We start from the raw sequence: 24,025 nt of genomic DNA, 5'->3' as shown, positions 1-24,025 counted from the left end.
TTAACTATAATTTTACCTTAGACTCTTAGTGCTTTTGATTTCAAAGCATTGCATCCAGGAGCAATTCATTTTATCATTAGGTAGAATGCAAATAAACTGAAATGTATAGTACATTACAGTTGTTAAGTGTTTTAGGATTGGGATGTTTTGTTAAATCTTTAGGAACCTGAGGGGTAACATAAATGCTTTTTCCTTCAATAATTTTATTGTTGAAACTAAAATATTGTGGTAGGCCTTCTTGCTTTGTATATATAAAGTAGTGAATAGAATTAAAAATTTTTGATTGAAGTTTTTACAGTGCCTTATTTTCCTCATTCTTTTATTTTTACTTGTAAATTTAGAAAACCTGTTGATAGGAAGATATATTTTCTTCTTTTTATTTTAGATGAATCCTTTACAAATTCTTTGGGAAAACTTATTGTTATTTGCTTTCTTTTTCTGAGTTGTGGATTACAAAACAATTCTAACTAATAGAATATTCCATTAATATTCTCATAAATGAGCAGCACTCCTCCATATATATAGCTCCTACTTATGAGAAGTTTGTGGTGGTCATATTTCAAGACTGCTTTGCAGAAAGCTTTATTTTACTTGCTATAACTTGAGAATAAGGATTCTGATTCTATAGATTATTTGCCACGTAAGCCAAATGACTTTAGGGTTCAAATTTTTGTCTTTTTTTTTTCCACTCTTAATCTTTTGGGTAGTAGAAGGAACATGAACATCATGAGGGCCAGAAAGACCTGAGTGTAAATCCCAGCTGCTCCTCTTTATTTTTATTGAGTAATGGCCTTGAATAAATTAATCTCCCAAGTTTCAGTTTCCACATCTATAAAATGGGGGATAAACTACCTCAGGAGGGTGGCTATATTAGGATTATGTGAGATACCACATGTAAATTCTCTGGTACAGAATTTAACTTTGTGGAGTTGTTGATCCACAATAAATGTTAGCTTCCTTTTCTCTGAAACAAAATTAAATAGTGGGTGTGAAATAGTTTTGTGAGCTGTACATAAATAAGTGTAAGTCATTAGCACTGCTTTCTCTTTTAGAATTGGGCATTAATAGCATAGTTTATGATCTCAGTATTATTAATTTGCTTGTTGAGGCCCTTATGTGACAGGCACATGCTAAGGTTTGGTGATCCTTAGATATTGGTGTTTGTTCTTGGTCCAGAAACTTTGAAAGCCCTTAGAGAAATCCTGTAGCAAACTCACATGATTGTATGAAACAAACAGTTGGCTAATTTTTAGTCTAATTAGAATTCTAGGGCTGATTCTTAGTCCTAGTACCCAAATGTATATGAAAACCAAATACCCATTTTACCTTCTTTTTATGCTATCCAGGCCCTCCCACTTTGCCCTACTCCTCCTTTCCCCCAGGAAGAACTTAGAATCTCATGGGATTTTATGAGCATGACACATACCCTGGCTTCTTCTGTTCTGATGTTTCTAGTTGGATTGGCTGTGATAATGACCTTATTAGTATATGTAACCACATGTCTAAATTAAGCTTTTGTACTGAGTTTAAGAGGTAGAGGGCCAAGGACATGAAATAATTGAACTCCAAGGACTTACTATAGTCTAATTTAGAGAGATAGTGATGATTTCTGAAAGATTTTACCACTCAAGAACATTTAAATGTTATCTGTCAAATATTCATTAAACGTTTATGTGCGTAGCACTTCCTGGGAACTCAAGGGATGTAAACGAAGTATGTTCCAGTCCTGAGTTTCTTGCCTTCCAGTCTAGTTAGAATTCAGAACAACTCAAATATTGAAATGTCAGACATTTAAGGAACTTAAATGCAAAACATTACCAATAAAATGTGCTATGAAAGTCAGAGACTTTGTCCTATTTATTTTATGCAAAGTATAGTGAATTTTGGTTTCCTCACCTGAAAAGTAGATACACAAATATACCCTATGAGGTCATTGTGATGTTTAAATGAGACTGGATAAAATCCACATATTCTTTCTGCAGTTTGGTCTGGTTTTAATTGAAAAAGTGATACATTATAAAATGGTATATTTGAAATAGTAATGGCATATTGTAAAATGATATATTGTAAAAAATTGCAGGCAGAACAAAATGAAAAGACCTTAGATTCTTCCCTGTGTACTTCAGTACCAAGAGCACAGTTTTGAATATTTTCTAGTAATCATTATGTGTATGTATACAATTATACTTTTATAACTTCTGGGAACATTATACATGTTTTCTTGTATCCTGATTTTTTAAAAAATTGATTTTGATGATCTTTCCTGTTAGCAAATATAGATATTTTATACATTGTTTTATTGTTTTTTTTTCTTTTAAGAATTTTATTTATTTATTTGAGAGAGAGAGCGCCTGTGCACGCACATGAGCTAGGGGAAGGGCATTATGAGAGGGAGAAGCAGGCTCCCCTGCTGAGCAGGGAGTCCCAGGACTCTGGGATCCTGTCTTGAGCTGAAGGCAGACGCTTAACCGACTGAGCCACCCAGACTCCCTGTTTTATTATTTTTAATGATTGCTGGGTATTCTGTTGTTTGAGTGTATAACAACATAGCCTATGTCTCCCCCCAGCACTCATTTAATGTGGTTATTTAAAATATGTTAATTCACAACTTTCCTCTCCTTAGGGTCAACTCACTATCCAGAAAGTCCATCCTCCCCAGAAGGGACAGAAAGAAAGACCTCTTTGTAAGAAAGGCTTGGGTATCCCATGAACCAGACAGCAGAAAACCGATTGGGGTGCAGCAGGACTCCAGAGCCAGATATAAGGCTCAGAAAAGGGCACCAACTGGATGGTACAAGGAGAGGTGATAATGACAGCCACCAAGGAAATTTGGAACCTGTTTTAGAGGCATCTGTTCTTTCTTCCCATCATAAAAAAGTAAGTTAAAGGGAAAGGATGGTAAGTAAAACAATGTTTATGGGAATGTGGTTGGAGGGAAGATATTTAGGGAAAAAAAAATTATGGGGACATTGCTGAAGAGGATGGGGTTTTGAGAAGGAATATTGAGCACATTTGTAAGCTTTTGTTCAGGATAAACTAAAATCTCATTTTTAAATTAGCTAGGTAGGTATTATTTGATTTTATAGTTAATCCTTTTCTGCTACCCCTAAGATCATACTTAATCTGCTTTATCTTGTTTGAGAAAGGAAATGGGTTTTTGTAGTTACTATTTAATCTTTATAATTCGGTCATGTTTTAGTTTTGATGTTATCATTGATATTTTTGGAGAAATTCTAACTCTGTGCTGGAACTACTTCTCCAAATATGGTTTATCTCCAGTGTATACCTTGGGAGTCATTAGAATTCTGGGAACAGAAGGCAGATTTTAATCTTTCCACAGTAGAATTAAAAAAGCACCTATTTGCCTACAGTAAGTATAATATCATTTGGTCTTTAAGCCAGCATTATTACTGTTTAAAAAGAAGTTTAACAGATATCTGGGACAACAACTTCCATCCACACTTAAGATCTTGCTTTCTTGCTGCCATTTTGCAGTAACGTGTACTAGTAGCTAAGACTTCCCCATATAAGCTGAGCAAGCTGTTTCCCTCATTTGCTACTAAGGCCTAAACAGTTGTTATTTGACTAATGAGAACTATCACTAAGCTTGGGTGAGTGACTGGAGGTGGTTTTTTTTTTTTTTCTTTTTATTACCATAAGCACAACATGCATTATTGCTAACTATATGCCCATTAGATCTCTAGAACTTTTACAGCTTACATGACTGAAAATTCTGTAGCTGTTGAGTAGCACCTCCCGTTTTCTCTGCTCCTGCTAGCCCTTGGCAGCTACCATTGTGCTTTCTGCTTTTGTGAGTCTGACTGCTTTAGATGTCTCATGTAAGTGGAATCATGCAGTATCTCTCCTTCTATTACTGGCTTATTTCACTTAGCATAATATTCTCAAGGTTTGTATGTGTTGTGGCATATGATAAGACTTCTTTTTTAAGGCTTAGTACTATTCCATTGTGGGTATATACTGCATTGTCTTTATCCATTCATCCACTGATGGACATTTAGGTTGTTTGTACCTCTTGGCCATTGTGAATAATTCTACCAATACTGTTTTCAGTTCTTTTTTGTATATAGCCAGACATAGGATTACTGGATCATATGACAGTTCTATTTTTAGTTTCTTTTGAGGAACCTCCATACTGTTTTCCGTAGGAGCTGCATCATTTTACATTCCCATCAGTAGTGCACAACGGTTCTCATTTCTCCACATTCTCGCCAACACTTACTATTTTCTTTTTTGATAATGGCTATCCTAGTAAATATGATGTGCTACCTCATTGTAGTTTTGCTTTGCATTTCTTTGATGATTAGTGATGTTGAGCATCCTTTTCACATACTTGTATACTTGGAGAAATGTCTGTTCACATCTCTTGCCCATTTTTTAATCCATTTATAAACCAATAGAGTTTTTTTTTTCTGTTGAGTTTTAGGAGTTCCTTATATATTTTGGATATTAACTCCTTATCAGATATATAGTTTGCAAATATTTTCTCCTGTTCCATAGGTTACCTTTTCATTCTGTTGATTGTTTTCATTGCTGTGCAGGAGCTTTTTAGGTGACATAGTCCCACTTGTCTAATTTTGCTTTTATGGTTTGTGCTTTTGGTGTCATATCCAAGACATCATTGCCAAAACCAATGTTATAAAACTTAACTTTTCCTCTGTATTTTCTTCTAGGAGATTTATAGTTTCAGGTTTTACATTTAGGTTTTTTTGAGTTAAGTCATTTTGAGTTGATTTTTGTGTAAGGGTCCAGTTTTACCCTTCTGCATGTGGGTATCCAGTTTTCTAGTACTGTTTATTGAAGAGACTCTTGTCTCTTTCCCATTATATAGTCTTGCTGTTCTTGCCGAAGATCATTTGACTATGTATGTGAGTTTATTTCTGGGCTCTTGATTCTGTTCCATTGGTCTATATGTCTTTTGCCAGTACCGTACTATTTTGATTACTGTACTTTTGTAACACGTTTTGAAGGAAGTGGGATATTTCCAGCTTTGTTCTTTCTCCAGACGATTTCGACTAGGGGTGCCTGGGTGACTCACTCGGTTAAATGTCTACCTTCATCTACCCTGCTTAGGTCATGATCTCAGGGTCCTGGGATCGAGCTTCATGTCGGGCTCCCTACTCAGTGGGGAGTCTGCTTCTCCCTCTCTCTCTGCCCTTCCCACCCCCCCCCACTTGTGCTCTCTCTCAAATAAATAAATAAATCTTAAAAAAAATACTATTTTGACTATTCGAGGCCCTTTGTCATTCTGTATGAATTTAGGGATTTTTTTTTTTTCCTAATGATTTTAAAGAAAATGGAGATGTAGTAAACAGAATTGGAAGAGGGTTGACCAAGTTATCGAACAACAGGATCAGGAGACCTATCATCTACCTTTGTAAAATAGAAAAAGTTACTTAATTATCCTTGATTTATGTTTGTCATAGATGATATCTGTGTTCCTTTCCAGTTATAATAGGATTCTACTTTTTTTTTTTTTTAAAGATTTTATTTATTTGACAGAAAGAGACACAGTGAGAGAGGGAACACAAGCAGGGAGAGTGGGAGAGGGAGAAGCAGGCCTCCCGCTGAGCAGGGAGTCTGACGCAGGGCTCAATCCCAGCACCCTGGGATCATGACCCGAGCCAAAGGCAGATGCCTAATGACTGAGCCACCAGGCACCCCTCAACATTTTTTTAAAAGACTTTTTTTTTTATTTGAGAGAAAGAGCACAAGTCGGGGGTGGGAGTGCAGAGGGAGAAGGAGAAGCAGACTCTCCACTGAGCAGAGAGCCCAATGCAGGGCTCAATCCCAGGAGCCTGAGATCACGACCTGAGCCTAAGGCAGATGCTTAACTGACTGAGCAACCCAGGCACCCCAGGATTCTACATTTTTATCAATTTTTTGATACTAAGATATGTTCTCAAGGGTTTCCAGAATGTACACATTGAACTACTTTTTTTTTTTTTTAAAGATTTTGTTTTTAATCTCTACACTCGAACTCACAACCCCAAGATCAAGAGTTGCATGCTCTATGGACTGAGCCAGCCAGGTGCCTCACATTGAACTATTTTGAAATATACCAGTATCCAGTTTAAAGAACTGATCATGATTATTAGTACCTCTGGCAGTTTCTAGAAGTGATTGTGTAACTGAATGCTTAGTAAAGACTGATGGAGAGTGGGGGAAGAGGAAAAGAGAAGTGTGTGCAGGGCATTTCAGTTAATAGTAGTGCATGCAAGGTCCTGAGTCTGAAAAGAACTTGGCATATTTAAGAAGCGTGGTCAGTAGATAGGGGAAGATAGTAAGAAATGAGGAAAAAAAATTTAGGTAAGGACCTTTGTAGACCATGATATGGAAAAAATATATTGGAGGTTATTAGAAAGTTTTAAGCAAGGGAGTGGCAAGATTTTATTTACATTCTAGAAAGATCACTTTGGGCTCTTACGTGAAGACAGCAGGTTTTGGGGGCTGTTGGTCGGGAGGAAAACTTGGAGATGAGTCAGAAGGCTGCTACAGAAATTCATGAGAGTAGCTTATTCTGGGTTGTTGGTGATAGTTGAGTTGGCAAGAAGTGGATACATTTGAGCTGTGCTTTGGAGGTAGAGTTGACAGAATTTGCTGGTAGATTGGATATGATGGGTTAAAGGAGAAGGGAAGGAAATGACAAGAATGAATCTGAGGTATGATGTGAATGCTTGGATTGCTGGGTATGATTCTGTATTCTGAGATGGGAAAAACTGAGGATAAGTTTGGAGGTGAAGTAGGTTTAGGTGAGAGGATCAGGAGCTTGCTTTTGGCTGTGTTTAATATAAAATGCACATGAGACATCTTAGTGGATGCATCTAGAAGATAGTTGGGTAAGAGTGTGGCATTCCTAAGAGTTGCCTGGGCTGGAAGGAAGTGTTTAGGAACTAGCTGCAATGTAGATGATACTGAAAACCATTGAAATGGTTAAGGTTATTTAAGAGGGGAAGAAACAAGAGAGGGAAAAGAGAAGGACCCTGGGATCCAGCCTGAAGGACACCAGCATTCACAGGGTGTTTCAAGGAGAGAGAGCAAGTAGAGGAAGCTAAGAAAGAGACTCTTGTAAGGTAGGAGGAAAACCCAGGAAAGTCTTTCAAGGAGGAAGGGAGGGAGCAGTGACTGGTTTGTTTCTAGTGCTGCTAAAGAGATCATGGACATAAAGGGTAGACTAGTGACCATTGGTTCTGGAAATGTGGTGTTCATAGGTGAACTTAACAAGAGCTACTTTGGTGGAGGAGTGGGAACAGAAGCCAGACCTTGGATCAAATCATGAATAGCAGGTGATAAATATTCATGGCATGTGTAATAAGCAGTCCTTTCTCTGTCATATAAAAAGATGTTTCAAACAAACAAGCGAACTTTTTTCTAAGTGCGTTTCCTATGTGCTGAAATTATTTTAAACTTTCTGGTTTCCCACACAGAATAAATAATAAAATTAGAATTACATAAAGCCTTTAATTTTTTGCTTATTCCTTTTATAAATGAGTACATTTTGCATTCTGTGGACAGCAAATGTGTGATATAAGTACTTATTTTTTAGGTGTTTTTGGACTATAAAAGAAAACTAAGACTAAATCGGAAGACATCAAGGCCTACTATATTCTTTTTTTTTTTTTTTTAAAGATTTATTTATTTATTTATTCAACAGAGATAGAGACAGCCAGCGAGAGAGGGAACACAAGCAGGGGGAGTGGGAGAGGAAGAAGCAAGCTCATAGTGGAGGAGCCTGATGTGGGGCTCGATCCCATAACGCCGGGATCACGCCCTGAGCCGAAGGCAGACGCTTAACCGCTGTGCCACCCAGGCGCCCCTTCTTTTTTTTTTTTTTAAAGATTTTATTTATTTGTCAGAGAGAGAGCACCTGTGTGCATTAATGGGGAGCTGCAGGCAGAGGGAGAAGCAGGCTCCCTGCTGAGCAAGGAGCCCAATGCAGGACTTGGTCTCAGGACTCTGAGATCATGACCTGAGCCAAAGGCTTAACTGACTGAGCCACCCAGGCACCCCAGGCTTACTGTATTCTAACTCTAGATTTGTGGAGAATCTTTCCTGGATTCTTTGAACCTATACTTGGAATCTGTACTTTGCTTATTTTTGTGGTATTTGAATATCAAAATGTGAATTGAGAATTGTAACACAGCTATCTTCAGTGCAGAGAGATGTTCTGGTAATTTTTTAATCTCTAAAAATGCTCATAATATGCGTATTGAATATTAAAGAAAAGCAGAAGATTGTGTGTGTGGAGAGAAAGAGCAAGAGAGAAAGAACAACTTAGAAAGTCATACACACTGAAATTTAGAGTTATGTAAGTATTTTAATGTTAGTGCACCAAAAAATACATCCCTGTGTTAGCTTTTATTGCAGGAACTAAATACTCCAAAAGCTCAATGAGAGTAGAATGATAGAAACATACATGAGGGCTGTAGGTCAAGTGTGACTGCTCTAGGTTGCCATTCTGTTGTGGGTCAGCTCCATGAGTATTCTTATTCTGGGACCCAGGCTGAAGGAGGCTGTCTGGAACATGTTCTTGTGGCAGATTGCAAAAGTCCCAGAGAAAAATCAAATCACACATTTACATTCAAATTTCTGCTTATATGTGATGTATGTTACATTTGCTTATGTTCCATTGGCCAAAGCAGTTATTTGGCCGGGTCCAAAGATAATGGGATGGGGATTCTATTTCTCTGGGGGAAAGCAATGAGTGAATAATTGAGAACTTTATTTATGTATTTGTTTTTTTAAAAGATTTTATTTATTTATTTGACAGAGAGAGACAGCCAGTGAGAGAGGGAACACAAGCAGGGGGAGTGGGAGAGGAAGAAGCAGGCTCCTAGCGGAGGAGCCTGATGTGGGGCTCGATTCCAGAACGCTGGGATCAAGCCCTGAGCCAAAGGCAGACGCTTAACGACTGCGCCACCCAGGCGCCCCTAATTGAGAACTTTAATATGTAATCTGCCACAGTTTGTAAGGAAAAAGCCATTCCCTATCCCAGTATCTTTATATAGGTTATTTTACTTCATAAAATAAATTTTCAGGGTTAGGGGCACCTGGGTGACTTAGTCGGTTAAGCATCCAACTCTTGATTTCGGCTCAGGTCATGATCTCAGGGTCATGGGATCAAGCCCCACATCGGGCTCTGTGCTTAGCATGGAGTCTGCTTGTCCTCCCTCTGCTCTCCCAATAAATAAATAAAATCTTTAAAAAAACACAGATTTTCAGTGCTGCAACAGATGCTGGAGAGAATTTTCTTATACCACAGAATACCGGATGACAGTTGGAAGATGTAGGTTCTTCTGTTTCTCTAACTCCTGTTTATAGCTTTGTAGAACTTTTCAGTGCATCAGTTTCTCTGAAAGAGAGCAACAATAACATTGTGTGTATCTTTTATATGCATATTATATGAATAATGTGAGAATATGTGAAAATTCTTTTAGTTTTTAGATTTGATGTTGCTTTTCTGTTCTGGACTGTTGCCCTGAATTCTAATAATGAATAATAATTTTTTTTTTTGTTAAAAAAACAAAAGCAAACTTAGTAGTGTAAATATCCAGAGGTTTCCTAAGATGATGTAAACTAGTGTGTGCAGTTGAACTGACTATTCTGTGATATGTTGAGTCCTATGTGTTATAGATAGAAAACTTAGACAGTAAAAGCCTAAGTGACCTTTAGAGTGGTTTACCGTTTGGGGCAATTCCGACTCCCACGAAATACTTTCCAGTGTCTGGAGACATTTTTGGTTTTCAAAACTAGGGGAGTTGTGCCACTAGCATCTTGTGGGTAGAGGCCAGGGATGCTGCTAAACATCCTATAATGGACAGACAGCCCCCACAACAAAGAAGTACCTAGCCAAGTATGTCAGCCCAGGTCGAGAAAGCTAGTATATGCTCTGCTTACATCAGTAGCACATTGTCACAACAATGTATCTAGAACTATTATGCTTTCTATTAATGGCAGTATTGTAGGAATATATTTTTTCAGATCCAGGTCTGTCATTTTGCAAATCTCCCAAGAGATTTCATCAAATCGTAAGCTGTGTAAATGATCCATCTGAAGTCGTGCTGTGCACAGCCTACAGGGTGGAACATAGCGACCCCGTTTGCCTGCTCTGGGCCGGTGCCTTTCTAAGTGCTAGCAGTATGGTGATGGTAAGAGCCATGATTTTTGCCTGCATTGTGTAAGTGCAGAGGTGAAGACACAGGCGATAAACCCCTGAAACACATAAATGATAAGCTAATTACAAATGGTGATAATTGCTATGAGGAGAAAAGTATACTAAGGTAATGAGGTGAGAGAATTTTGAAAACATTTTATTTCTTATTGGTTTTTTTTTTTTAAGAGCAGTTTTTAGGTTCAAAGAAAAATGGAGGGGAAAATACAGAGATTTCCTGCATACTCCATGTCCTCACACATGCATAGCCTCCCCCACTGTCAGCATCCCCCACCAGAATGCTATCTTTGTTACTATTGATGAGCCTATATTGACACATCGTAATTACCCAAAGTTCGTAGTTTACATTACAGTTTACTCTTGATGTTGTGTAGACTGTGGATTTGGACAAATGCATGACATATATCCATCATTATAGTATTATGCAGAGTACTTTCAGTGCCCTAAAAATCCTCTGTGCTCCATCACCACCACCGCCCCCCCCCCCCCAAGTTCTTCAGCTATAGTTAAGGAAAGCATGTTTGAGGTGAGGCCTGAGTGATAAGAAACCAGCAAAGAGCTAGGGAAAGAGTATTTTCAGGCAGAGGAAACAAGCTAGTATAGGGGGCTAGAGGTGGAATAAGCCTTTTCCCCTCTGCCGCTTCTGTCTCCTGTCTCTTTCTCCCGGCCCCTTTTCTTACCCCCTGAGGACTGAAAGAAGGCCAGTGCAATTAGAGCATGAGGAACAAGAAGAAAGAATGAAATGAGATGAGGTCAGTAGGCCAGGGAGGGACCAGATCATATAGGTGTATAGAAGGAGTTTAGATTTTAATAAAATCCGCTAGAAAGTGGATAGCCTTTAGGGTGTTTAAACAGGAGGGAGGGATTGTGGTTTTTAAAAGATCACTTTGGATGTGGATAATGAACTGTGAGAAGACAGAATGGAAGGACAGGAGTCTGTAGAATATAGTAGGTGAGAGAAGATGTTGGCTTGAAACAGGGTGGCGGTAGCAGCACAAATGGAGGGAATTGGAGGGATTCCCAGTATATCTTGGAGGTAAAGCCAGCAGTACTTCCTGATGGATTTGATGTGGAGAGTAAGGAAAAGAGGGTAATCAAGGGTGATTATTAGATATTTTAACTGCATAAAAACTGGGATTGGTAAGGTGGGGTGGGGAAAGGCTTAAGAAGGGGAAATCAAGAGTTTTGTTTTAAAATGTGAATTTTGAGATTCTCTTTAATCATCTTAAAAGAGATAATTGAATAGGTAGTAACTATATCACTAAATGATTTTTTATGTGCCACTTTTTTAAAACTATATTCAAAACTGACACATGTGTTTATTGAAGCTAAAGACTTTTATTAAAGCTAGTAGGAATTTCAGACTAGTCGGTTTGAGATTAAAAATGACAACGAAGTTATGTTTATAATATTAGTTACGAGACAGTAAAAGGTTTTTAGAATTTAGAATTTATCCATCCAGTCCCTTTTGTGTCAGATTCACAGGGGTTATCTGTTTCTTTTTATACTATGTATTTTTATTTATCATTTTCACTTGAGAGAGTAGTATTTTCTAAATACGATGTTTGTGCTCTGTTTCACTGACAAATAATCGGGCGAATGTGATTTTTTTCATCCTTATGAATGAACTCATTTATATTGCCTTGAAAACCTGTATTTGATTTTCCTTTAATCTTAGAATTAACCCAGAAGCCAAAAGCCTGAACAAAAGAACCATTTCTCTCTTCACATCTGTTTTAACATTTTCTATGAGGAATTATGGAGTGAGAGAATCAGATCCTTAGGTTGTGGAATGTTAGAAGATTGAAAAGACTCTCTGAAACCATCTTGTTTACTTTTCTCAATTTACTAAAGAGGAAATTATGTGTTTTTGTTCCTAATGAAGATTTGTCCTTTCTGTATTGTTTCTCTTTGGAGTGGAAGTTCTTTGCTAAAAATGAGAAGGTGGTTTATGGCGAGACCAGTGCATCTGTATGTACTACCGACTTACGAGGTAGTTTCAGTAGAAAACTTATTGGATCATTTAAGCTTTTAATCATTTAAACTTTTCTACTGCTCTAGTTTTCCTTTGCCCCTCCTCTTCATTCATTGCAACTTCTTTTTTTTTTTTAAGATTTTTTTTTTTTTTTTTATTCGACAGAGATAGAGACAGCCAGCGAGAGAGGGAACACAAGCAGGGGGAGTGGGAGAGGAAGAAGCAGGCTCATAGCGGAGGAGCCTGATGTGGGGCTCGATCCCATAACGCCAGGATCACGCCCTGAGCCGAAGGCAGACGCTTAACCGTTGTGCCACCCAGGCGCCCCTATTGCAACTTCTGTCCTATATTTAATCTGTATACAGTACTGTTCCTTGCTGTTAATTTCAGAGCTGTTAGTATAGAATAATCATGGGAGCTAGAAAAGAAGGAAGGTAGAGTTACAGAAAACTGTGATTTTGAGACTGAAACTAAAGACAAAATATTAATATCTTCCAGGGGCTTAATGAGTTCCATACACTGATTTTTTGTTTGTTTTTGGAGGAAGGAATAATTTCTTGAAATTTCCAGTTTTAAAGTGAAAATATGTGAACTTTTAGCAAATAGAGTGTATCCATTTAAATAATTCTAATAGTGGCCTTAAATTTATATGTAGCACTCTCACAGACATGATCTCATTTGCTTCTCAAAATTGCACTCTGAAATAGGAAGACCAGATATGATCTGTTTTTAAAAGTGGATGAAAGTGAGATTTAGAAAGCTTAGAGTAATTTGCCCAAGGTCACATGGCTAAATGAGAGCATGTGCTAGGTCTTCTGACTGTGCTTTCTGCAGAACAACGCTGCCTTTATGAAAATTGGCAACAGGCTGACTTCATGTTTCTCAATTCCAAACTCTGCCTCTGAGTATTTATGTTGAGCTCAGAGGTTAGATTCAACCATTGGTACTTGTTTTTTGACAGAATTGTTGCGAGCACCTCATTTTCTCTTAGGCCAGGATAATTTTGCTTCTCAGATGCATTCTAACCTTTCAATGGATTTTTTGTTTATTTTGAAAGTAAGTAAACCTAATGTTATCATGGTGCGTTCTTTCACATTTCTAATGATTTTGCATCATTTTCTTTGAGTGTTTATTTTATTTATTTATTTATTTATTTATTTATTTATTTATTTATTTAAGGTTTTCTTTATTTGAGAGAGAGAGAACAAGCGAGCTTGCACGAGTCAGGGAGGGGCAGAGGGAGAAGCAGACTCTCCACTGAGCAGGGACCCCAACGTGGGACTCGGTCCCAGGACCCCAGGATCATGACCTGAGCCGAAGGCAGATGCTTAACCTACTGAACCACCCAGGCACCCGTGTTCCCCTCTTTTTAAAATATAGAACTTAAGTAGATTGCATAGGCTTTAAGAAAATGTGGTCATTTCCTTTAGATTATTTAGGTACGTTAAATGCCAGTCATGCATAAGGATAAAAATGTAATAGGAAAGGTAAGAGGGTGTCTTTTTAAATTATTTTTATTTCTTTCTTTTTTTTAAAGATTTTTTTTTAAATTTATTTATTTGACAGAGAGATAGCCAGCGAGAGAGGGAACACAAGCAGGGGGAGTGGGAGAGGAAGAAGCAGGCTCCTAGCAGAGGAGCCTGATGTGGGGCTCGATCCTAGAACGCTGGGATCACGCCCTGAGCCGAAGGCAGACGCCCAACGACTGCGCCACCCAGGCACCCCATGAGGGGTGTCTTTTTTTTTAAATAAAAAACAAGTTAAGTGAAATTTTGAATTATAAAAATATGGTTTAAAGGTAGTTATACCCATTACAGAGTGATATGTCTTTTTGTGCAGGTGTTTATCACCAGATTCCTTTAAATCAGTGAATCTATTTTAGAATGCTTATCTGATCACCTTTTGCCCTTTAAGGAAAATAAACACAGATGCCAGGATTTAATCCCAATGTATTAAATCAGAATCTTTGGGTCCTGGATGAATGTATTTTTTAAAATCTTCACAAGTGACTAAGATGCTCACTAGTGTTTAAAAATTAGTGCCTGAAGTTATAGCTCCTTTTTTTTTTAAGATTTATTTATTTATTTTTAGGGGGAGAGAGCACACAAGAGGGAGGGTTAGAGGGAGAAAGGAGAGAGAATCTCAAGCAGACTTCGTGCCTAGCAAGGAGCCCAACATGGGGCTCAATCTCACGACCCTGAGATCATGACCTGAGCTGAAACCAAGAGTTGGGTGCTTAACCAACTGTGCCACCCAGGTGCCCCTATAGTTCTTTTATTTAAAATAATGTATTAAAAACTTCTCAGGAGCATGGTTTGCAAAAAGGCAAATCTCTATGCGTCCTCTCTGGAATATTTGAGAAATCAAGTTAGATTTTTTGCTGTTTGTTAAAGGAAAAAGTCACCTTGCTCACAGTTCGCTACTTTAAAAAATATTGAGATAATTCATACATAAAATTCACCCATTTAAAGTGTACATTTCAAAAGTTTAAGTGTATTCACAGAATTGTGCAACCCTCACAACACTTTAATTTAGAACATTTTTATTTATTTCTAAAAGAAACCTTTTACCCATTAGCTATCATTCCTGTCCCCACGCCCTAACTCTAGGCAGCTGATTCAAAACTTAGATGTGGTTTTTTGACTGTGTGGGGGTCAGTGCCCCATCCCTTGGTTGTTCAAGGGTTAACTGTACTTTAAAATCTCTGAAATAGGAGTCTGTTTTTCATAAGCTCCCTCATATGATTCTGGGGCACACTTAAAATTTGAGAACTAGTGATTATAGCCTTCTCCTTTCCATGATACATATGTATAGGTTCTAGACTGATGGAACTTCAGCAGGATAAACCTAGGTCCACAGTAGCTGCGTGTTTTCTTACCTGTAAATGGAGTATCTGATAGTATGTACTTTGTGTCGTAGTGTGGTAGTGAGAACTTTACCTGTAAAGCAGTGAGAACAATGGTACATGGAAAGTACTTTCAACTGTTGGATATGGCAAATCATTGGAGGCCTGTATTTTTGTCAGAGAAAAAAGATTTGCTTAAATTTCACCTTAGAAAGGCAGACTGTTCTTTCCAAAGGACAGGACATAATCTGTTGGATATTGTTAATAGACTCTGTCATCATCTTTTAAAAAAAAAAAAAAGATTGACTTTGTTATTATCTGTTTTTGTTGACCTAAACATAATGCCTATGCCCAACACTTAAAATAGTTTGGAGTGTTGTATTTGCTTAATAAATAAGGAAAGGAATGAGTGAATGATTGAATCTGAGTTTTAGCCCTGGTCCACTGCTAGTCAGCTGTGTGATTTTGGCCAATTTTCTTTATTTCTTTGGGCCTCATTTTCTTAATATTGAAATGAAGTTGTTGGAATTAGGTGATAGCTAAGGTTTGCTCAACCTCCACTTCTGTGGTCCCCCCACTATAGTTTTAACTCTTGTTTGTTAGAGGGTAAAAGATGAATGAGGGTCATAATTAGTTTTTCATGGATTGGTGTAATTAGGTGTCTTTGCTTAAATAACTTCATTTAATAGCTACTTTTATCACTTTTACCAAGTTTGTTTTTATTTTGTGAAGCCATTTCTGTGCTTCAGTAGATAATCTCAAAAGAAGCAGTTTGGTGAAAGGGAGAAAAAAAATAGCAGAGTTTTGGCTTCAGAGAGACCTGGATTTGAATCTCTGATCTCATCATTATTTCCCAACATTTTTGAGAAAAAACAACAAAAAACCTTATTGAAGTATAATAATACATGCAGAAAAGTACGTATATCATAAATGGATAGTGCGATAAATTTGTATAAACTGGACACCACCTGTATAACCAGTGCCCCTAGAGGTCCCCTTAATGCCTTCCCTCCTCCATAGTGACACCTGTCCCTTTCCCAGAGGTAATCATTGTCCAGACTTCTAATGGTATAGGTTAGTTTTCCTGTTTTTGTGCTTTATGTCATCGGAACCATTCAATATGTACTCTTGTATCTGGCTTCTTTGACTCAGTATCATGTTTGTGAAATTCATTTGTACTTTGTGTAGCTGTAGTTTGTTCATTTTAACTTTCTTTGTGTGACTGTAACATATTTATTCTATTAATGAAGGCTAGTAGGTTGTTTCAAGTTTTGGGCTATTATAAAAAGTATTTCTATGAATATTCTAGTACTTGTCTTCTGGTGAATGTATAGAAGTATTTCTATTAGCTCTATACCTAGGAGTGGAATTGCTGGGTCAGGCATGACCCCTTTCCTTCTTTAAACATCAAAGACATTTAACAGACCCTCACATGATGGTCATATTTTTAATATTAGTTTGAAAAAAATGCATGCTAGAAATTGACCAGGAATTTAGTTCATCTGCGTAAGATACTGTCCTTAGGTTGGGAATCAAGAGCTGTGTAACTTCCCTTAGATTGCATTTCTTTATTTACCATGCTTGATCTGGATTACCACATCATAAAATAGCGATAAAAATACTCATCTCGGAAGGTTGTTGAGGATTTGACTATTTAATTTGTAAAAGCACTTAGTACAGTGTGTGGCATGTAGTTAGTGCACAGTAAATAAGAATTCTGTTACCCCGTCCTTCCTTTGTAATAGTACTCAAGTAATTGCAATAAATCCTGGTAATCACATCCTGAACTTATTCTTACATCTCAGCCACTCTTGACTTCAACAGTTTTTTCATGAAAGCGATTTCTAAATCTGTCATCTTAGTACTGACCTCTTTATTGGGCCTTTAACTGCTTTAAATTGAGCTAATTTAGCCTGCTCCCTCCCGCATAAGCCTTTCCTTCTGATGTCCTGATTTCTATTAAATAGTGCCAGCTTTCTTCCAAGTATCCAAACGTGGTTCGTAGAATGTCATTTAGTTTAGTAAAAATGCATGCATACATTTATTACTGCAGATGTTTTAGGTGTTTTTTTAAAAAAGGTTTTATTTATTTACTTTTAGAGAGAGAGAGAGTACAAGTGTGGGGGGGTGGACAGGGACAAAGCAGACTCCACACTCTGTGAGGAGCCTAACTCGGGGCTCGATCTCATGACCCCAAGTTCATGACCTGAGCCGAAACCAAGAGTTGGATGGCTTAAGCAACTGAGCCACCCAGGACCCGGTGTTTTTTTAAGTGTCTGTTGGCACTCTGGGAATATAAAGATAAAACATAGTTTCTGCCCTTACACAGCTGATACTCCAGTTGGAGGGACAGACAAAGAAATCAGTACATTTGTGGTAAGGGCTGTGCAGTTGTGCAGGGTACTATAGGAGCAACTGTACTTTCAGCCGGGGGTCTAGGGAGGCAAAACTCGAGTTTCAGAGTTAATGAAGAGAAAAGACTAAGAGCATTCTAGGCAGAGGAAACAGCAGATGTGAAGACACAGAAGTAAGGAATAGTATGATGCTTTTAGGGAATGGTACCAATAATAGCTAGCATGGATTGAGTATACATTGGTATGTACTGGTGTCTAAGCCTGGAAAGCATAGCTAGAATGAAGGATCAAGAGTGCAAGGCAGCTGAGGGTTTGGTAGCAAGTAAGCCTAGACAATTGAGGCCTAAAATCCAGATTTCTAGACTCCTGCTGCAGTATTTTTTATGATCCAGAATTCTTTTTGCAATGTAAAATGTGGTGTAATGGTTGAAATAAACAGGCCATTTCTTCCAGGCCTTTAACTCCAAAGCTTCCTTAGACACAACCACAAAAGAGGCATTTTAAACCAGGTTGCCCTGATCTTTAGTTTTATGGGTTTTCTTCACATCTCTGAGTTTTCAAGGTATTTAGTCAAAGAGAGCAGCCTTTATGGTTGTCCTACTTTTCTTCTGCTCCAGATTCTTCTTCATAAATGGGGGGATTAGGAGCCAACTTTTACTTACTTAATGTCGGAATTATTTATTGAGCAGTTTACTTTAACTGAACTCATGAGAATTTATCCTAAGAAAGCTAACTTGGAAATAGGCTCTCATCTGCTGATCCCTACATTTTCTTTTCTGGAGGAAGTGTATTTAGGACATTCAGTTAAGATTAGAGAGAGTTGCTATGTGACAATAAAAAAAAATTGGAGGATTTTAAAGATCTTTTCTGTTAAGTTTTGATAGAGATAAACTAGTCTGTATCGGCTAAGAGTATATATATTTTTAGGCAGCCCCAAACGAATGTTTTATACATTATTTTACTGGACAATTCAAGAGACACATTTATCAATGCTTTCTCTTTCAGCTTTCATTTTTTGTATACATCTTAGTTTCCATTAACCCCTGTGTTTGTCTTTGTTAGCTATATCAGCTTACTACCTTATTACACATTTCAGATTTCTCAATTTAAGGTGTATTCAGCCTGTCAGCTTTCTAAAAAGACCATTAAATAACCTGTTGCTCAAACTAAGCCAGGTTTATTACTTGCTGCAGTAGGAGTGCGTACCACATAAAGCATCCTAGTAGTGTTTTACAAAGGAGAGGTCATGGATGGATATTTATAGGGTTTGGGGGTCTGGGTTCTAGTGGTTTAAGTCAGGTCTTTGAATACAGCAGTCATGGGGCACCTGGGTGGCTGTCAGTTGAGCGCTCAACTCTTGATTTCGGCTCAGGTCATGATCTCAGGGTCGTGAGATCAAGCCCTTCATGGGGCTCTTCACTCAGCACAGAGTCTGTTTTGAGATCCCCCTCCCTCCCATGCTCTCTCTATAAAATAAATAAAGAAATTAAAAAATGAATTCGGGGCGGCTGAATGGCATAGTCAGTTAAGTGTCAGACTCATGGTTTCGGCTTAGGTCGTCATCTCAGGGTGATGAGATCAAACCCCACATTGGGCTCTGTGCTCAGTGCAGAGTCTGCTTATAGTTTTTCTCTCCTTGACCCTCTGCCCAAGTGTGTGTGTGTGTGTGTGTGTGTGCACGGGCACGTACGTGTGTGCACTCTTTCTCTCAAATAAATCTTAAAAAAAAAAAAAGAATACATCATATTGGCATTGCACAGAGTGCAATTGTGATTTGATAGTTTTAGGATTGGTGGAGCAAGTCTTGATGAGCAAGTATTTGATAAGTGAGCAGATTTGCCCAGATGAACAATTGATTGTACTAAGGGGCTGGTTGAGCAGTCTATTGTTTACTTAAAAGAATTTTTGAGAAGTTTCTAAAGCTAATAATAAAGTTATTTGCTGGTTTGTATTCTTAACCTTCCTGGGCAGGAATTCCCTGGAACAGATGATAAAATAGGGGCCTTAGATCTTAGTCCTCATAATTAAGCTATTTGTGAACACAGAAGATCTCAGTTCTCAGTGACATCTCTAAAGGCAGACAGATTTTAATCAAAGATTTACTGTCCTCTGCCCTGGGTATTTTACCATTTCCTTGACCTTTATTTTCTAACTGTGGAAGGTATTATGATTGTGGATCTGTGTGACATTTTATCTACTGGTCTACTGACTTCAACTAATATTTACATTTATAATTTATGTCTTGCTGCTCACCTGAATGCGTCCTTAGTTTCAGTTGAACTGAACCGGTCTCTTGTCCTCAAAGTGGTACTTTTGCTTTTCCCCCTCTTGAATATTCTCTTTTATCTTTTCAAAATTCTGTTTTTTGTGTAACCTTTTTGGAGCTCCACATCTCCCTACCTTTAAACTAGTTATCCTTATTTCTGTTTTTCTCATTTATATGGCTAAGTCAGCCCCTCATTAGGTTGGAAGCACATGGAAGACAGAGACTATACTTTGCTCATGTATTTAAGAATCTTCTTAGTAGGGATGCCTGAGTGGCTCAGTGGTTTAACCATCTGCCTTCAGCTCTGGTCATGATCCTAGGGTCCTGGGATCGAGTCCCACATTGGGCTCCTTGCTCAGCAGGGAGCCTGCTTCTCCTTCTGCCTGCTGCTCCCCCTGCCTTTGTGTGCTCTCTCTTTTGCTCTCCCTCTGACAAATATCCTTTTTTTAAAAAAGAATCTTTTTGGTAAACATTTGTTAACTGAATTACTGTATTGAACTGAGTTGGGCTAAAACAGGTAAATGCCCAAATGAATTCTTTTCATATTAGCCTGATCTTAAAGGTCTTTCATCTTTATTGCTATGGTTCTCTGTCTTTCCAAAGGTAAAATATACTCTAGAGAATTGTCATTTTAGGTTGCACTGTGGATAGATCATCAGAGTTGGATATTGTTGTATTTTGAAATATTAACTTAGTCTTTTCACAGATGGACTTTACTGAATGTAGGAGAAAAATATTTAAAAGTGTCTTTATACTTCAGAGCATTGACCTTTAAGTTTAAATATAGTAATTTATTTGTAGAAAGCCTTAGAGAATTAAATTTTATGCCTTAAAAAAAAAAAGATTATTTATTTATTTATTTATTTGTCAGCGTGAGAGAGAAAGAGAGCACAAAGCAGGGGGAAGCGGCAGGCAGAAGGAGAAGCAGGCTCCCAGCTGAGCAAGTAGCCTGATGCAGGACTCAATCTCAGGACCCTGGGATCACGACCCAAGCCGAAGGCAGACGTTTAACTGACTGAGCCACCCAGGCGTCCCAATTTTACGCCTTTTTTAAAGCAGCTTTGGTTTTAATCGTTTCATCTTTCACAGTGTCCTGTTTCTCTTCAAAATTTATTTTGATGAAGGTTAAAATATGATGGCAGAAACAGAACATAGCATGTATTTAACACTTGTATGTGATCATCTTAATATAGATGCTATTTAGTGTTGAAAGATCTTTGGGTACTGTGGTTTAGTGCCTGCTAATGGGAAATTGAAAATCATTTCTGCTTATGACAAGGTAGTTCTTTAGAGTTAATATTGGAAGACAAAGACTGTTTTATATACTGTGCCCAGGATAGGCTTTCTAAACCATTGTCGTGTGGCATGGCCATGAACTTGCACGCATACCCTAGAGAAGCCATTTTTTATCCTGTGTTCTAGCCAATGTTTGACTCTACCATTTTATTCCTATTTGTTATCCTCTGTCTAACCCAGGGAGTTATATTTACTTCCACCCACTCTATGCAGATCTCTTAATTAGCAACTCCATAATGCTTGAATACAATAAATAGCTAATTATGGGCTAGTATTTTAGATGTTTATTTTTTGAGGACATATTTGTGAGTCTTCTGTTTTAGGAGGGTGAGAATTGGAGACAGTACTTGATAAATTAACAGACCAAGAATACGTTGTACTTCTGAATGAAACATTCTTTTATAAATATTCAGAAGTTTTGCTGACGTACTGGGATGGATAGAAGTATTTGTCTTTACCAGGATATGTATTTCTGACCACTGACCACATTCTGTCTCAAAGTATACACTGGACTACCAGAGATGGAATTACAGTTGACCCTTGAACTGTTCAGGGGTTAAGGGTGTGTCGATTTTTTTTTTTTTTAAAGATTTTATTTATTCGACAGAGAAAGCCAGCGAGAGAGGGAACACAAGCAGGGGGAGTGGGAGAGGAAGAAGCAGGCTCATAGCGGAGGAGCCTGATGTGGGGCTCGATCCCAGAACGCCGGGATCACGCCCTGAGCCGAAGGCAGACACTTAACCGCTGTGCCACCCGGGCGCCCCAAGGCTGTGTCGATTTTTTAAAAATATTTGTATAACTTTTGACTTCCCCCAGAATTTAACTGCTGGTAGCCCACTGTTGATTGGAAGCCTTACTGATAACATAAAAAGTTGATTAACACATATTTTATATGTTCTGTGTATTATGTGCAATATTATATACTGTATACTGTATAAGCTAGAGAAAAGAAATTTACTAAGAAAAGCATAAGGAAGAGAAAATACATTTATGGTACTGTACTATAAAAAATTCATGTATAAGTGAATCTGTGCTATTCAAACCCGTGTTCAGTGTCAGCTGTATTACTGTTGGTGGTATTTATTAACAAAAAACTGACTTAAAAAACCGGATGTTATTACATGTCTTAGAAATGTAATCCACAGTAAAATCCTTGCCTCACATATAGGTTTGCATTCTGTTAAATTGAGATTAATTTTTTTAGAAGCACTATTTTGGGTAGAAAGGGCAGTTGTAAAAGATGAGAAGAGAAAATACGGACAAGCCGCTTTAATGCTTTGCAAGGTTCCAGTATGCGTGTGTTTCAGTTATCATAGGTTAGTTAAATAATACCAGGCTCTTAACAATATGGTTCAAATTTCACTTACTGTGGTATATTTACTGCTTGTAATTGCATAAAGCACAAACTTTTGGGCTAGCTCTTCAGTCTACAGTCTGCATTTCTACTGTGCAAATAGTAGATATGCTTCATGATTAGTGACCAGTCATGTCACTTCTTTGAAAGTCTATCATGACTGATTATACATCTGTCATTCATTTAATGCATAAGACAGCAAAGAATGTGGTTGTGTGGTTTCCCAGTGATAAACCCATGTGACTTTTTACAAAAATGGATAATCAGAAGGGGAAATTGGCTAACAAAGATAAAAATAAAAGCAAAGAAGTGAAACTGATAATGCTGCATTTGCAAATCAGGTCAAACATAAATGGCTGTAGAAGAAATACCTGATTGGGACTGGGAATGTTGACCCTGCTATCACTTAAGAGATTCTAGTTGTGCAGCCAGAGGAACATCGTGAAGGCAAACTTGTCAGCATAAAGAAGTAAAGTGTTTGTGGCAAAAAGGATGAAGATGTCTAGAGAAGTGATGCAGGCAAAAAGTCAAATTAAAGGAAATGTTACAGATATTTCATGACGCGACAGCACAAAGAATAAAATGTTGAAAGCTGATCCAGACTTAGAGTATGGACAATTTCCCAAGGCTGAGAAAAGATGCTCAATTTGTATCATAAGTTATACAACAAGAAGGCAAGCAGGCACCTGACTGGCTCAGTTGGTAAAGCGGCGACTCTTGATCTCAGGATCATGAGTTCAAGGCCCACATTGGGCGTGGAGCCTACTTAAAAACAAACAAACAAAAACCTGCAAATATTGTTTAAATTTCTCTTGGTAAGTTTCTTATAAATACTGAATTCTCAATGTGTCTGTTTTAAAATATAGCATACTAAATACTAGTTTTACTAGTATTTAAATTTTAAAAATTTCCTTATACATTTATAACTGATAGAGTTTTTAATATCTTAACAATTTTTAAAGGTCACAAAATAGCCATTTTGCTCATTGGTTATTAAGATTGCTTTACATAATTTTGTCTTGCACAGTTTTACTATCCTGTACTACTAGAAAGCAAGGTCTGTCTGTAGGTGTTGTGGCCTTTTGATCAAATGTCTGTTACACACAAAATCAGGCACTTTTATAATTAGGAAACAATGTGAGTGGAAGAATATAGCATGAACTTTGGAACTTGTATGAACTGACTGGTATTTTCTAGGTGTGTGACCCTGAGCAAATCATTTAACCTCAGGTTCCTCATCTGTGAAATGGTAGCTGCTCAATGAGTACTCCTGAATTTTTGGAATGAATGGTTACCATTTAGCTATGGCACTAGTAACCACTTGTTAGTAAGAAGTGTGAAGTATCTGATAAAATATATTTTTTTCTAATGTGAACACGTAATACTGTTAGTAGGTGTATAGATCCTCTCTCATCATTTCTTCAGATCAGAGTTTCTCAACGACTGTTGACATTTTAACCAGATAGTTCCTCGTTTTGGAGAACTGTCTTTTGCATTGTAGGTTGTGTAACAGCATCCTGCCCCCTACCTACTAGTTGCCAGTATCATTTCCTCCTACTTGTGGCAAGTAAAGAAATTATAGATATTGCCAGATGTCCCCTAGGTGGGGGAGCAAAATTACCCCTAGTCGAGAACAACTGCTTTAGACTTTGTGTTTTCTTAATTTATTTCTTTTCTTTCCTGTCTCCCTTCTTCATTGCCACTTCTCTCTGTTGCCAAAGTAAGTTTGTAAACACAAATGTAATC

At 37.7% G+C, this 24,025-nt stretch overlaps 1 protein-coding gene across 4 annotated transcripts in view; it reads left to right on the top strand.

Annotated features, from left to right (window-relative positions):
* ADIPOR2 (adiponectin receptor 2) overlaps positions 1-24,025 on the top strand; it is a 141,398-nt gene that overhangs the window by 97,601 nt on the left and 19,772 nt on the right. For all 4 annotated transcript variants that reach the window (XM_045774856.2, XM_045774839.2, XM_045774847.2 and 1 more), the window contains exon 2: positions 2,624-2,877. In XM_045774856.2, the coding sequence (XP_045630812.1) occupies positions 2,707-2,877 (171 nt within the window). In that variant the 5' untranslated portion in view covers positions 2,624-2,706. The remainder of the gene's footprint in view (positions 1-2,623; positions 2,878-24,025) is intronic.

Source organism: Ursus americanus, chromosome 25 (assembly GCF_024610735.1).
Source record: "Ursus americanus isolate L20-20 chromosome 25, mUrsAme1.1.p, whole genome shotgun sequence".
Taxonomy (NCBI): Eukaryota; Metazoa; Chordata; class Mammalia; order Carnivora; family Ursidae; genus Ursus; species Ursus americanus.
The sequence above is the reverse complement of the archived record's forward strand: the minus strand, read 5'-3'. Positions and strand labels throughout refer to the sequence as shown.